This window comes from Globicephala melas, chromosome 15, assembly GCF_963455315.2.
Source record: "Globicephala melas chromosome 15, mGloMel1.2, whole genome shotgun sequence".
Lineage (NCBI taxonomy): Eukaryota > Metazoa > Chordata > Mammalia > Artiodactyla > Delphinidae > Globicephala > Globicephala melas.
The window spans coordinates 34,772,784-34,788,442 of record NC_083328.1 but is presented as its reverse complement, the minus strand read 5'-3'; the positions used below and the strand labels follow the sequence as shown (position 1 = coordinate 34,788,442).

The window sequence follows — 15,659 nt, the reverse complement described above, 5'->3', positions numbered from 1 at the left end:
TTGACAAAAATTAAAAACAAAGAAAAATTATTAAAATCAACAAGGGAAAAATGACAAATAACATACAAGGGAACTCCATTAGGTTAACAGCTGATTTCTCAGCAGAAACTCTACAAGCCAGAAGGGAGTGGCATGATATACTTAAAGCGATGAAAGGGAAGAACCTACAACCAAGATTATTCTACCCAGCAAGGATCTCATTCAGATTCACTGGAGAAATCAAAAGCTTTACAGACAAGCAAAAGCTAAGATAATTCAGCACCACCAAACCAGCTCTACAACAAATGCTAAAGGAACTTCTCTAAAGGGGAAACACAAGAGAAGAAAAGGACCTACAAAAACAAACCCAAAACAATTAAGAAAATAGTAATAGGAACATACACATTGATAATTACCTTAAATGTGAATATGGATTAAATGTTCCAACCAAAAGACACAGGCTCACTGAATGGATACAAAAACAAGATGCATATATATGCTGTCTACTAGAGACCCACTTCAGACCTAGGGACACATGCAGACTGAAAGTGAGGGGATGGAAAAAGATATTCCATGCAAGTGGAAATCAAAAGAAAGCTGGAGTAGCAATACTCATATCAGATAAAATAGACTTTAAAATAAAGAATGTTACAAGAGACAAGGAAGGACACTACATAATGATCAAGGGATCAATCCAAGAAGAAGATATAACAATTGTAAATATTTATGCACCCAACAGAGGAGCACCTCAATACATAAGGCAAATGCTAACAGCTATAAAAGAGGAAATCAACAGTAACACAATAATAGTGGGTACTTTAACACCTCACTTACACCAATGGACAGATCATCCAGACAGAAAATTAATAAGGAAACACAAGCTTTAAATGACACAATAGACCAGATAGATTTAATTGATATTTATAGGACATTCCATCCAAAAACAGCAGATTACACTTTCTTCTCAAGTGCACACGGAACATTCTCCAGGATAGATCACATCTTGGGTCACAAATCAAGCCTTGGTAAATTTAAGAAAATTGAAATCATATCAAGCATCTTTTCCAACTACAACACTATGAGATTAGAAATAAATTACAGGGAAAAAAATGTAAAAAAATATAAACACATGGAGACTAAACAATACGTTACTAAATAACCAAGAGATTTCTGAAGAAATCAAAGAGGAAATCAAAAAATACCTAGAGACAAATAACAACGAAAACACGATGACCCAAAATCTACGGAATGCAGCAAAAGCAGTTCTAAGAGGGAAGTTTATAGCAATACAGTCCTACCTCAAGAAAGAAGAAAAACCTCAAATAAACAATCTAACCTTACACCTAAAGGAACTACAGAAAGAAGAACAAACAAAACCCAAAGTTAGTAGAAGGAAAGAAATCATAAAGATCAGAGCAGAAATAAATGAAACAGAAACAAAGAAAACAGTAGCAAAGATCAATAAAACTAAAAGCTGATTCTTTGAGAAGATAAACAAAATTGATAAACCTTTAGCCAGACTCATCAGGAAAAAGAGGAAGAGGACTCAAATCAATAAAATTAGAAATGAAGAAGGAGAAGTTACAACAGACACTGCAGAAATACAAAGCATCATAAGAGACTACTACAAGTAACTCTACGCCAATAAAATGGACAACCTGGAAGAAATGGACAAATTCTTAGAAAGGTATAACCTTCCAAGACTGAACCAGGAAGAAACAGAAAATAGGAACAGACCAATCACAAGTAATGAAATTGAAACTGCAATTAAAAATCTTCCAACAAACAAAAGTCCAGGACCAGATGCCTTCACAGGTGAATTCTATCAAACATTTAGAGAAGAGCTAACACCCATCCTTCTCAAACTCTTCCAAAAAATTGCAGAGGAAGGAACACTCCCAAACTCATTCTATGAGACCACCATCACCCAGATACCAAAACCAGACAAAGATACTACAATAAAAGAAAATCATAGACCATTATCACTGATGAATATAGATTCAAAAATCCTCAACAAAATACTAGCAAACAGAATCCAACAATATATTAAAAGGATCATACACCATGATCAAGTGGGATTTACCCCAGGAATATAAGGATTCTTCAATATACGCATATCAATCAACGTGATACACCATATTAACAAACTGAAGAAGAAAAACTATGTGGTCACCTCAACAGATGCAGAAAAAGCTTTTGACAAAATTCAACACCGATTCATGATAAAAACTCTCCAGAAGGTGGGCACAGAGGGAAACTACCTCAACATAATAAAGGCCATATACGACAAACCCACAGCAAACATCATTCTCAATGGTGCAAAACTGAAAGCATTTCCTCTAAGATCAGGAACAAGGCAAGAGGGTCCACTCTCGCCACCATTATTCAACATAGTTTTGGAAATCCTAGCCTCGGCAATCAGAGAAGAAAAAGAAATAAAAGGAATACAAATTGGAAAAGAAGAACTAAAACTGTCACTGTTTGCAGATGACATACTATACATAGAGAATCCTAAAGATGCCACCAGAAAACTACTAGAGCTAATCAATGAATTTGGTAAAGTTGTAGGATACAAAATTAATGCACATAAATCTCTTGCATTCCTATACACTAACAACGAAAGATCAGAAAAAGAAATTAAGGAAACAATCCCATTCACCATTGAAACAAAAAGAATAAAATACCTAGGAATAAACCTACCTAAGGAGGTAAAAGACCTGTAGTCAGAAAACTATAAGACACTGATGAAAGAAGTCAAAGATGATACAAATGGAGAGATATACCATGTTCTTGGATTGGAAGAATCAATATTGTGAAAATGACTATACTACCCAAGGCAATCTACAGATTCAGCACAATCCCTATCAAATTACCAATGGCATTTTTTACAGAACTAGAACAAAGAAAATCTTAAAGTTTGTATGGAGACACAAAAGACCCCAAATAGCCAAAGCAATCTTGAGGGAAAAAACGGAGCTGGAGGAATCAGGCTTCCTGACTTCAGACTATACTACAAAGCTATGGTAATCAAGACAATATGGTACTGGCACAAAAACAGAAATATATAGATCAGTGAAACAGGATAGAAAGCCCAGAGATAAACCCACATACCTATGATCAACTAATCCATGACAAAGGAGGCAAGGATATACAATAGAGAAAACACAGTCTCTTCAATAAGTGGTGCTGGGAAAACTGGACAGCTACTTGTAAAAGAATGAAACTAGAACACTCCCTAACACCATAAACAAAAATAAACTCAAAATGGATTAAAGACCTAAATGTAAGGCCAGACACTATAAAACTCTTAGAGGAAAACATAGGAAGTACACTCTTTGACATAAATCACAGCAAGATTTTTTCTGACCCATCTCCTAGAGTAATGGAAATAAAAATAAACAAATGGGACCCAATGAAACTTAAAAGCTTTTGCATAGCAAAGGAAACTATAAACAAGACAAAAAGACAACCCTCAGAATGAGAGAAAATATTTGCAAACAATCAATGGAGAAAGGATTAATCTCCAAAATACATAAACAGCTCATGCAGCTCAATATTAAAAAAACGAACAACCCAATCAAAAAATGAAGACCTAATAGAAGACCTAAATAGACATTTCTCCAAATGAGACATACAGATGGCCAAGAGGCACATGAAAAGCTGCTCAACATCACTAGTTATTAGAGAAATGCAAATCAAAACTACAATGAGGTATCACCTCACACCAGTTAGAATGGGCATCATCAAAAAATCTACAAACAACAAATGCTGGAGAGGGTGTGGAGTAAAGGGAACTCTCTTGCACTGTTGGTGGGAATGCAAACTGATACAGCTACTATGGAGAACAGTATGGAGGTTCCTTAAAAAACTAAAAATAGAATTACCATATGACCCAGCAATCCCACTACTGGCCATACACCTAGAGAAAACCATAATTCAAAAAGACACATGCACCCCAATATTCATTGCAGCACTATTTACAATAGCCAGGTCATGGAAGCAACCTAAATGCCCATTGACAGATGAATGGATAAAGAAGATGTGGTACTCATATACAATGGAATATTAGCCATAAAAAGGAACGAAACTGGGTCATTCGCAGAGATGTGGATGGACCTAGAGACTGTCATACAGAGTGAAGTAAGTCAGAAAGAGAAAAACAAATATCGTATATCAACGCATATATGTGGAATCTAGAAAAATGGTACAGATGAACCAGTTTGCACAGCATAAATAGAGGCAGAGATGTAGAGAACAAATGTATGGACACCAAGTGGGGAAAGCGGTGGTGGGGGTGGTGGTGGGATGAATTGGGAGATTGGGATTGACATGTATACACTAATATGTATAAAATAGATAACTAATAAGAACCTGCTGTATAAAAAAATGAAATTCGAAAAAAAAAAGAGAAGCCACCACATTGAGAAGCCCGCGCAGTGCAACGAAGAGTAGCCCCCGCTCGCCACAACTACAGAAAGCCCACGTGCAGCAACAAAGAACCAACACAACCAAAATTAAATAAATAAAATAAATTTTAAAAATTAAAAAAAAAACGATTTGGGACTTGAGGACACCAAGAGGGGTTGGAGAGGACACAGGTCCACCAGGGAATCTCCCCAGAGCAGCCCCTGGGCTGACCTCCCTGCCCGCTCCTCTGTCCCAGGCAAGTCTTTTAAAAAGACAAGTTCAAAGGACTGACGAAGAGTTTGCGCCTCTTTAAGGGCCTATATTTAAATTGCTGTCCCAAGCCATCAGGCTTATATTTTTAAAAAGTGATCAGGGAGTCCATAAGAGCACCGACACAAAATCACCAAGACTTTACTTACGTGTATGTTTGTCTCAAATTCGGAGGTGACATGTGAATAGACTGCGAGGGCGGGGAGGGACACCAGGATGGCCCCGATGAAATGGCGCGGGAGCCAGCCAGCTATCCACTCCAGCAGGCGCTTGGTACAAGCCATCACATCCTCCAGGAAGAACACCATCCTGGGAGCGGGGGGGAGAAAGGAGAAACGGGGTATCTGTGGGTGGGGGACCCAAAGCCAGGGCCACTCCCAACCCTGGCCTATGCTGTGGCCGCTGGTGTGGGCGACGGGCAGAACCCCCGCCTCCTTTATTTTTGATCAATGGCAAGTAAACTGGACTCACTCAGCTCACCATACCGTATTTTAAGGTTACTTGCTGCATTCGGATAAGACGTGCTTGTAAAAGACAAGCATAGGCCTCTGTGAGTCTAAATGGAGCATGTAAGAACCAGGCAGGCAAATACTAACAGGTCCTGAAAAAGGTCACCTGTCACCTGTTACTGCCTGCTTCTAGGGAGGTCTCAAGTGGGTGGTTCAGGAGGTGTTCGGAATTTTTTTTTTCTTTTTTTTTAACATCTTTATTGGGGTATAATTGCTTTACAATGGTGTGTTAGTTTCTGCTTTATAACAAAGTGAATCAGTGGTGTTCAGAATTTTGTGGGGCTTTTTTGGTGCCTCAATGGTTGCAGGTGCTACTGGCACCAATAGGCAGGAGCTGGGGATGGGTGATGTCCTGTGATGTACAGCGAGGCTCTGCCCTAAGCCCCACATGACTGCTACACACCCCCTGCTGACGATGACTTCAGCCTACAGCCTAACTGCGTTTTGTTTACAAACAGAAAGTGGTTTCTGTATGGCAGTAACATACACTGAATTTTCCAGGAGTGCAGCTACTGGGTAAACCAAACAACATTACCCGTAGTTTTATTTGGGACACCACCAAGAGTCGTCAGCATCTCAGAAACCACATCACAGGCTCCTGGGGCTCATACCACCAAACCCGCACACTCATAACAGTCCGCACTGGGAGCTGTCCCAGCTGACGACTTTGGCGTGGCTGCCCAGGTGGTGATGCCCTGGCATATTCGAGGTGAAGCGCTACACGTATATTATTTTAAATGGCTTTCTTGCCATTTCTCCTTCACATTGGAGTGATGGCATTTCATTGATTGCTTCTGAAATTGTGTGTATACGTGGGCTATACTTCAGGGTAGGGATGTGGCATCATAAAATGTTTTTCATGGAGAATGGGGAGCTGAGTGTGTGGGGCCGAGAACTGCTTCTCTGCAGGAAGAATCCCTGGGTCAACAGCAGCGGGAGGTGGAGGAGAGGACACTGGGGGTCCGCCTCGGGAGGGAGAACCACGCACACAGTCCCCTCTAAAGACACCTCGGTGAGGGTGCAGGTGGGGCAGGCCCACTTCCCTTGCCTTCAAAGGTAAAAAGCCTGTCAAGGGCCTCTCGCATCCACCCAGGCGTCCACACCTTCAGTTACCAGTGTAGGTCCTTATTGACCTAGGGTCCCATATCCACCCTCAGTGGGGCCAGAGGAAATCCCCCAGGCCCCACCCTCTCCTGGGCACCAACATCACACCAGAGGCTCAGGCAGGAGCAAAGTGGCCCCGCGGAGATGTGGGTGCGCCGGGCACAACCAGGCCTGGCATCCTCATGGCCCACAGTCCTCTGCAGTCCTTAACCTGGCTTAGCCCAGATTTTTTCAAATTGGGTCCGAAGAACAGGGAACAATCATGTAAAGGGTTCTTTAGAAAAGGTATGGAGAAAACGCTTGCCTCAGAGGGATCAAGAGCCTTAACCAGTTGTGAGCCCCGCATCGGACAGAAACTCAGGGCAGGGAGGGGAGTGATTGGAAGTAGGTACTGGCTTTTCTTTGGGGTGACAGAAATGTTCTAAAATCATATGGTGGTGATGTTTGCACAATTCTGTAAGTTTATTAAAAATCTGTGAATTGTACACTTATGAGTGAACTTATTGTTTGTGAGTTATATCACAATAAAGCTTGTTTTAAGAAGAAAAAAGACTAGGGGCCAGAAGATGCCTTGTTTTGGTCCCTTCGGGTGTCCCCAGGCCCAGGGCAGGCCCACAGAGGGCGCAGTTCATTTGGAAGTGGGTCCCAGGCAGCTTGTGGAGACATGGAGGGAGGCAGGCCCAGGGGAGGGCTGTGCTGGGGAGGAGTCACCTGCTGTGGGCAATGCAGCTCCACGCTGGTGGCGAATCTGGGGAGATGGTGAGGATGTGCCTTAGAGTTCCCTCCACTGGGAGGAGGAGGAGGGAAGGGAAGAGCCCCTGGCAGCCAGAGAAAGCCCTTGGCAAAGGGCTGAACGGGCCTCAGTGGGGAGTTGGGGGGGAAGGGGGGAGTGTGGAAGGGAGGGGGCAGGTGTCCAGCTCATCCATTTCGAAGGGAGGGATCTTGAGTTTGGGAGTCTCAGGGCCAGACCCAAAGCTGTGGTTTCCTGTCCTGGGATGTTGGGGAGGAGTAGAAACTCAAGGTCAGGGCCCTTTACCGCATTTCTCTCCGATCCCCAGTGTGGGGCTGTCCTGCTGAGAGGACAGGGCTGGAGGAAGGGGGTGGGCCTGGTGCAAGGACCCAGCGTGAGTGGAGGCCCTGTTTGTATCAGTAGAAACATTGTGAGCTTCCTGAGTGGGGTGGGGCCTGAAACTGGGCTAGCCCTGAGGGCCCAGCCTCCCAGAGGGACTCTGCTGTCTCTTCGGACACTCTGTCCATTTTTAAATGGGTTGACTGTCTTTTTATTATTGAGCTAACATTCTAGATATTAGACCCCTGTCACAGATATGATTTGCAAATACTCTCTTCCATCCTGTAGGTTCTCTTTCACTTTGGGGTGAAAAGTGATGATGGTGTTCTTTGAAACATGAAAGTTTAAAATTTTGATGAAGTCCATCTTAACTATTTTTTCTTTGGTTGCTTGTGCTTTCCATGTCGTATCTAAGAAAGCGTTGCCTGATCCGAGCTCATGAAGACTTGGGCCTGTGCTTTCCTCTAGAGGTTTATGGTTTCACCCTTACATTCAGGAGAGGCACCTGCTGATGTGCTGGCAGCCCCTTACCAGCTGTACCCTGTACACCTACCTCTTCTTTCTCTGCCTTGCTTTCTTATTCCCTATCTTCCCACTTTCTCTCTTTAAGTATCTGATTTGGGAGATCAGCAGACTAGTTGGTGGCATTAGGGCTGCAGAGGACAGTGACCCACTGGTAAGGTGAGTGCCCACCTGTGCTGAGGGCCCGTGTTGGTGAGGGAGGAGCCAGTGAAGCAGGCTGGGCGAGGGAAGAAAAGAGGACCGTCCCCGAAATGGGTTATGGAGACAGCTGGCTGTTCCACCAGCAGAGGGAGCTAAAGGCTAACAGCTGGGCAGTGCTGCAGGTGGGCCTTTACCTGACAGAGACCACGAGGGACAGGATCTCCAGAAGCAGGGCTGCTCCGAAGACCACCAGGGCGGCCGGCGGGGGTGGCATGGAGGCGGCCCCATACTTCAGGAAGCAGGTAATGGAGAGAATCAGAAACACTGTTGTCGACAGAAACACATCCAGGAGGGAGCTGAAGGTGGCACTGGCAAAAGTCTTCACGGGAGAATTCTTTATAACCTGTTTGGGGGGGAGTGTGAACAGATGCTGCTGGATGTATCCTCCTGGAGAAGTATAATCCAGGCGGAAAAAACAGCAGATGCTTGCTGAGCACTTGCCTCCTGCGGACCAGGTACAGGGTGAGTAGTGCTTCAGGCAGGCCGTCTCCTACCCCACCTAACAGTGAAGAAACTGAGGCACAGAGAAGTGAAGAAACTTGTCCAAGGTCACACAGCAACTGATTACAAACCAATTAAGTTCTCACAGGCATGTGACGCCCTGAGCCTGAAAGGCAAGCTATCGACAGGCAAAGTCAGTGACTCTGCGTCTGTAGAGACAGTAACAGGAAAGCCACATGCTAGAAGCTTCCACTGAACGCTGGGTCCCAGGCTCAGGGTGTGTGAAAGCTGGCTTCATACAGAAGTAGGAGGTCAATAGCAACAGTGACAGCAAGAGCCTGCTCTGGGCCTGGATGCTGTGCAGGGCTCGAGGGCAGGCATGAAACAACCCCCTTGGGGGCTCATGGCCTAATGGTGGGACAGACAGGAGTCTGAGATGGGTGGTGTCATCAGTGTATCAAAGCAACATGCACATCATGTCAGGAAATCATGGGAAGGAGGGAAAAAATGACGACAACGCCAAAGAGTCTGAGAGAGACTTGTTCCAGGCACCATGTGGACCCTTTGGGGGCACGACCTCAATCGATGCTCACACAGCCCTCAAGGAGGAAATGCTCCCAATCTCAGGGCACAGGCTGGGAGGCTGAGGTGAGGTGGCCACTAGAGGTCACACAGCCAAGGAGGAGCCCGGCCAGGGGCTGTGGCATCTTGATCATGTCACCTACTGTCCCTGTGCCTCCATTTCCTTAACTGGAAAGAGGGATAAAATGGGACCCTGCGCCTTATGGGTGCTGGGGATGCTTAGATGGGAAATCACAAAGTGCAGCGGGGGCCTAATGTGGGGGCGGCTTGGAGCCTCCCACCGTTCCTGCATCGCTCCCATCCTCGCCAGCTGGCCCTGTGGTTCAGGGATAGCGTCCCACCTGCACCCCAGGCCTCCGGGCTCATTTACTCCCATTACCTACAACTCAGCCACGTGACCTTTATACAACACAGTCTGATAGTGCCAACTCCTGTTCTGGATCCTTCAATGGCTCCCCTGGCCTTTAGCATAACATCCACAGTGTGGGAAGCTGTCATCGGGCCCCTGCCCACCTGCCCCTTCCACCCTGTCTGCCAGACAGAAGCGCCCACAGCTCCCTGGATGCACCCAGGCTCTGTCTTATCTCCAAGGTTAGGTTTGCAGGTGCTGGCCCCTCTCTGGAACGTTCCTTAATTCAGTTAATTGCTAGTCCTCCCACTAACACGGGCTCCTTCTGGGCCCTCGACCTGGGGTCGGTGTGCTCTGCGGCCATTATGGGGCCCCTGTGTCTGGATTCTCATTTCTGCCGGGTTACTGCTTCCCTGTGAGTGTCTGTCGACGCTACACCCCAGCCCCAGGAGCAGGACCCGGCGGTGCAGACGCTCAGTGAGCATTTGGTGACCTGTGCCCTCTGCTGGGGAGGCTCTGTACTCAGCACCGGGAGTGGGTGGGAGCTCCTGGCCCTGAATCAGGCAGGTGCCCAATCCTAGCGATGGGATCTCGGCCGCTCGGCCTTTCCTGGCCTCGGCTTTCTAAACCTTGGCTTTTTTTTTTTTTTTTTTTTTTTTTTTTTTGGGCCTCGGCTTTCTTTTGGTAAAATGGGGACAATCATAAGCTTCCTTGAAGGGTTGCTGTGAGGATTAAGGTTGCTGTTTTGCCTTAAAGGCACCAACCAACCAACTCCCAAGTCCACAAGAGTGAGCCTCGCCTGGGGTATTAACGGTATTCACCACCCAGGAGGCTGACGAAACTCAACCCCACAGGCATAAACTGCCCTGTCTGGTTCACTAGGACTCTCGGGGTTGGTCAGGGCCTGGATGTAACAGACACTGAGGGATGATCTGCTGGATGAACAAATGGAGTCGAATGAGAAATCCTTCTGGCTCTGGGGTTGGGAGGGTATGCATTTTTGACCTTGGAACACTAAGCTGGGTTAGATTTGGGAAAAATGCAGGGAGCTGGCTTCTTGGAACTCAAACCAGGCTCTAGGTTCTCGTATTTATTCATCGTTTCCACCAAGCCCTACTGAGCACTTGTGGGTGTGGGGACTGGATGCCACGTAGAGTGGAGATGAGAGACAGGGTCCTGCCTCCCAGAGTGGAGAGTCCAGGAGGAGGCATATGAATCAACAGTCCCACAAGAAGAGATTACAAACTGGGATGCAGCTGCGGAGAAACAGTATAACAGAGGAAAAAATCCAGTCTGGGGTAAGGGAAAGTTTCTTAGAGGAAGTGATGTTTGGGCTGAGAGTTACAGGACAACAGGAGTTAAGGCAGGGGAGGGGCAGTAGAGGAGGGCTCAGCACCAAAGCAGGCGGGAGAGCCGAGCAAGGTGAAAGCCCTCTCAGCTCTTGTCCCATTTCAGTAGGAAGAAAGCCGACAGGGAACAGGGGGAGAAATCCTCCTTGAGAACAGAGAATAGGTGGGGCTGGAGTTTCCCCCCTTACCCCTCTCACCCCGTACGAGGCCTCCAGGGGCTGGAGCACGGCCAAGGGCGCCTGGGGATGCACCAGCTGCAGAGCAGAGGGACTGGGAGACGACAAGCCAGGGTTGCTGTAGAGATATTTGGGATTTTCTCCCTTGTGAAGATAAATTCACATACAGGTGAAATTTAGGGCTTACAGACTGTGGGAAATCAATATGAGCCGTCAATTTCCTGTCACTCAGGAAAACAAAAATGGCCTCCAAAGCACAAGACTAATCGTGAACTGCAGTGAAAACGACGCATGTCTTTGGTAAAATTATAAGGAGCCACGCACCTCTTCTTGATAGCTGGTCCTGTAGGCTTGTTCTAGCTCCTGATCCAGGAAGTTCAAGCTGAACTGATTAATGGGTGGCTTAAAAAAATAATCTTTCATCAGGCTAGAAGAGACAATAAATGCAATCAATCAACGTGCAGCACAATCGTTACATTTATTTTATCAGAAGATCAGTTACCTACTGAAACGCCATTTGTGAAGCATGTCACAAAAGCTGTACTAAAAGTCACCATACAATAGACATTGCTCAACTGCCCCTTTTAGAACATGTCTCTGGAAACTCCTTCATGCTTCTAGACATAATCCCATTTTAGGTTTCCCCTCCACAAAAGAATGCCCATTCACCATTAACATAACACACATCATCAGAACCGTGCTTTTGAAAACATCTTCCTAACGTCCAGAATTAGAATAGAAGGAGGCAGCAGCTTTTTTGTTCTATAAAATGCTCCCTTCCAAAGGACCAGCAGATCCCTGTACTGAGCATACTTATGTTGATTTGGAGGCTTCCTTGCAAACATAATTCAGAACCGGCTGTCCTGTCACTCAGAGTACTGACAGTAATTACCACTGTCACTGCTAACAGGTTGTTATCACAAAATTGTGTTTATAGTTAGTGTAATTTTGGTGCTACTGTCACATATGCAGATTGCATGTGAAATGATAATGCTCAATGATTTTAATAGCAGAGAAATCAAGCCTGCTTTACGTGACTCTTTCATTCTTTTACGGACTGCTAGCAAACAGTCATATCCTTTTTATCCTGCAGAAAATTACTATAAATTTAAGGGAATGTTAGCATAATTTCAGAAGGCAAATGCAGCTGTGGGATGTCTCTCTCCCTCACATAATAACTACTAGAATTAAATCTGATGAAATTTGTAAAGAGCCTATCATGTGCCTGACACACAGTAGGGTTCACTGTAGTTCCTCCTTTCCCTGAAGCAGAGTGGGCTCTCTTTTTGTGCTAAGTGTGCAATACCTTACTGGGCTCTCAGACTTAGAAAAGAGAAAATTCTATCCCCTAATGTTGACCCCCTATCCTCCCCTCCACTTGGCAAGTATGGACAGAGGGAAAAACAACAAAGCAGCTATAAGAAGGAAATGTAATGGCTTCATTTTTGCAGTCAAGTGGCAGGATCCACACTATAAAATACACTGCCCATTTGAGATTAATATTGGGAGGTCCCACTTCTGGGAATGGAAATTAGCTCCTGTTAGATCAATCGTCTCTCAGATAACAACTATAAACCCTAAACAAAATATAAAAACAACTCCTGGAAGGCACTGGCAATTGACCAAAGCAGTAAGAAAATGGAGAAGAGCCACACTTGGAACAGGCTGAATTTCTTGTGTTTTTTTTTTTTTTTTCTTTTTTTGCCTAAAGAGAGTCATTAGTCAGCACCACGTGTAAGATGGCTAAAACTCAGAAAAACTACAGTTTTACTGACCTGGAAAACCAGAAAATAGAGTTTAGCATGCCCACCAATGGAAAATGAGGTTGGACATTCCAGAGAGAGAGGACCAGAGAAGGGGGAGCCCCAAATTCTGCATACAGGCTCTGCTCGAATCTCTGGCTGACCCCTGAAATACACATGTGCATGGCAGACTACAAGCCTAATTAAGGCTGAAGGAATAGTGGCTGCCCACCTCAGGGGAGACAGAGTTTGGTGTTTGAGTTCAGATGAGTTAACTGTCTACTAAAACAAACAAAAAGTTGATATTCTTCAAAGGAATGTAACAGAATCCAGGTTTTCTAACCATTGTACATAATGTGCACAATGCAATCCAAAATTACTAGACAAACAAGGAAACAGGAAACCATGATCCATCCTCAACAAAAAAGCAATCAATAGAGACCAACCTGAGATTACCAAGAGGTTGGAATTGGAGGTTGGGGTTTATAATGTATATGGATGTAATACATGTGAAAACTGTAACATAAGGAATGAGAAGAGAGTAATGTACCTAAACAATTGTAAGATTTCTACATTTAAAGTGAAATGATACAGGGACTTCCCTGGTGGCACAGTGGTTAAGATACTGCTTGCCAATTCAGGGACACGGGCTTGAGCCCTGGTCTGGGAAGATCCCACATGCCACATAGCAACTAAGCCCCTGCACCACAACTACTGAGCCTGCACTCTAGAGCCCACGAGCCACAACTACTGAGCCCTTGCACCACAACTACTGAAGCCCACATGCCTAGAACCCATGCTCCGCAACAAGAGAAGCCACCTCAATGAGAAGCCTGCACACCACAATGAAGAGTAGCCCCTGCTTACCACAACTAGAGAAAGCCTGCATACAGCAACGAAGACCCAATGCAACCAAAAATAAACAAATACATAAATTTATAAAAAGAAAAAAAGTGAAATGATGCAATATTAACTATAAGAAGACTATAAAAATATAAGACTGCCTAGAGCAACCATTAAAAGAAAAATAATGTAAAGAGGTATGGCTAAAAAGCAAATAAATATATTAAAATATAATAAAAAAGGCAGATATTGTCAGAATGATTTAAGGAGCAAGACCCAAAAGAGATGTATTTCAAATATAAAGACCCAGGTTATAATTTTTTAAAATGGAAAATGATGTAGCATGCAAACAGTAAGAATAAGAAGGCTAGAGTGACTATGTTAATATCCGATAAAGCAGTCTTCAAGACAGAGTATTACTGGGCACGAAGAGGGACACTTCAAAATGATAAAAGGATTATTTACCAGGAATATATAACACTCATAAATGTGTATGTACCTAAAAAAGAGCTTCAAAATACCTGAAACAAAAATTGTCAGGACTACAGAGAGACACAGACAATTCCACAACCACAGCTGGAGATTTTAACATCCCTATCTCAATAAGTGATAGAACAAGAGACAAAGAAGTCAGTAAAGAGACAGATGATCTGAACATTACTGCCAACCACGTGGGCCTAATTGAGGTTTATGGATCACAACATCCTGAGAATGCAGAATATGCATTCTTTTCAAACGCACATGGTATGTTTACCAAAACAGACCACATGTGAGACCACAGAACAAGTTTCAATAAATGTAAAAGGAATGAAGTCACATAGTGTATGCCTTTGACTACAATGACATTAAATCAAACATTAATAACTAACATATGTAAATACCGTTTTTCACTAAAAGGAGCCAGGGCTTTTGGAGAAACGGCTGATTCCTGAGCTGGGGCAGGGAAGATATAAAATGAGCCTGTTGTACTGGAAAGTAAGAAATCACTCAAAACAAATGAAGGAGTCGTGTCGAAAGGACACAGGAGCCAGCCTGAAGGCGGGCTCCCAAAGGCCAGATTCGGGACAACTAGAGCATCAAACTCTAATTAGGACAGTGATAAATGATGTCATGTTAAGTAAAACAGGACTCCATGAGGATTTATATGGATTTATAAATCTATAGATGGATAGATTAAGTAATAAGTGGGGAGGAGCTCTTCTTTACTGCAGAACGCCAAGCCCCAAATGATAAATGCAGAGTCAGCGCTGAAGCAGGAAAACTGCCATTTTGACCAACATAGTAAAGACTGTTTCAAACAAGAACCATCAATGGAGATTAAGTCTAGGGAAGCGTGGTGAGGAATGGGATCTTTACATGATCTGAAAGCATCTTCCCACAGATGGCCGACTAGTCACAGGGAGAAAATAAGTACAGACTGGAGAAGTTGGCAACACTCGCCCAGCTGATCAACATCACTACCCCTGATGAGGTCAAAGGGGGCACCACGGGCCTCTGGATCTGGTGCCTGAGAAGACACGTCACCTCCATGGGATCTGGACACACAAGCAGCCTGGACAGAATCATGAGGAGATGTCACACAAATCCAACTTCAGGAATATTTTATAAAAGAGCCAGGCCTGCATGTTTCAAAAATGTCAATGTCATGGAAGATCAAGAATGGCTGAGGAACTGCCTCAGATTTAAAGAATGAAGAGGCCTGACAACCGCATGGTGCAGCATGTGATTCTCTACCATGCTATGAGGGACACGTGGGACCACACAACAAAACCAGAATAGGAACCGCAGACTGGGTAAAACACCTCATCAGTGTTAAATTTCCTGAATTAGGTAGCTATGATCACGTGCAAGAACACCCCTGTTTTCAGGAAATACAGTTTTAAGGGGTAGAAAGCACAATGTATCTAACTTACTGTCAAATGGTTAAGAAAAATAAATAAATAAATTTCACAGGGAGAGCGAGAATAAAACAAGCAGAGTAAAATGTTAAAAGTTGGTAAATTGGGGCTTCCCTGGTGGCACAGTGGTTGAGAGTCCACCTGCCCATGCAGGGGACACAGGTTCATGCCCCGGTCTGGGAAGATCCCACATGCCGCGGAGCAGCTGGGCCCATGAG

The 15,659-nt window shown here is 44.4% G+C and overlaps 1 protein-coding gene across 2 annotated transcripts in view; it reads right to left on the bottom strand.

Annotated features, from left to right (window-relative positions):
- ADCY9 (adenylate cyclase 9) overlaps positions 1 to 15,659 on the bottom strand; it is a 143,696-nt gene that overhangs the window by 26,719 nt on the left and 101,318 nt on the right. For both annotated transcript variants that reach the window (XR_009559062.1, XM_030848577.2), the window contains exons 6-8: positions 11,283 to 11,385; positions 8,196 to 8,404; positions 4,806 to 4,965 (exon numbers count right to left, since the gene is read on the bottom strand). Coding sequence is in view for 1 of the 2 variants with exons in the window: in XM_030848577.2 (XP_030704437.1) it covers positions 4,806 to 4,965; positions 8,196 to 8,404; positions 11,283 to 11,385 (472 nt within the window). In the remaining variant the exon portion in view is untranslated. The remainder of the gene's footprint in view (positions 1 to 4,805; positions 4,966 to 8,195; positions 8,405 to 11,282; positions 11,386 to 15,659) is intronic.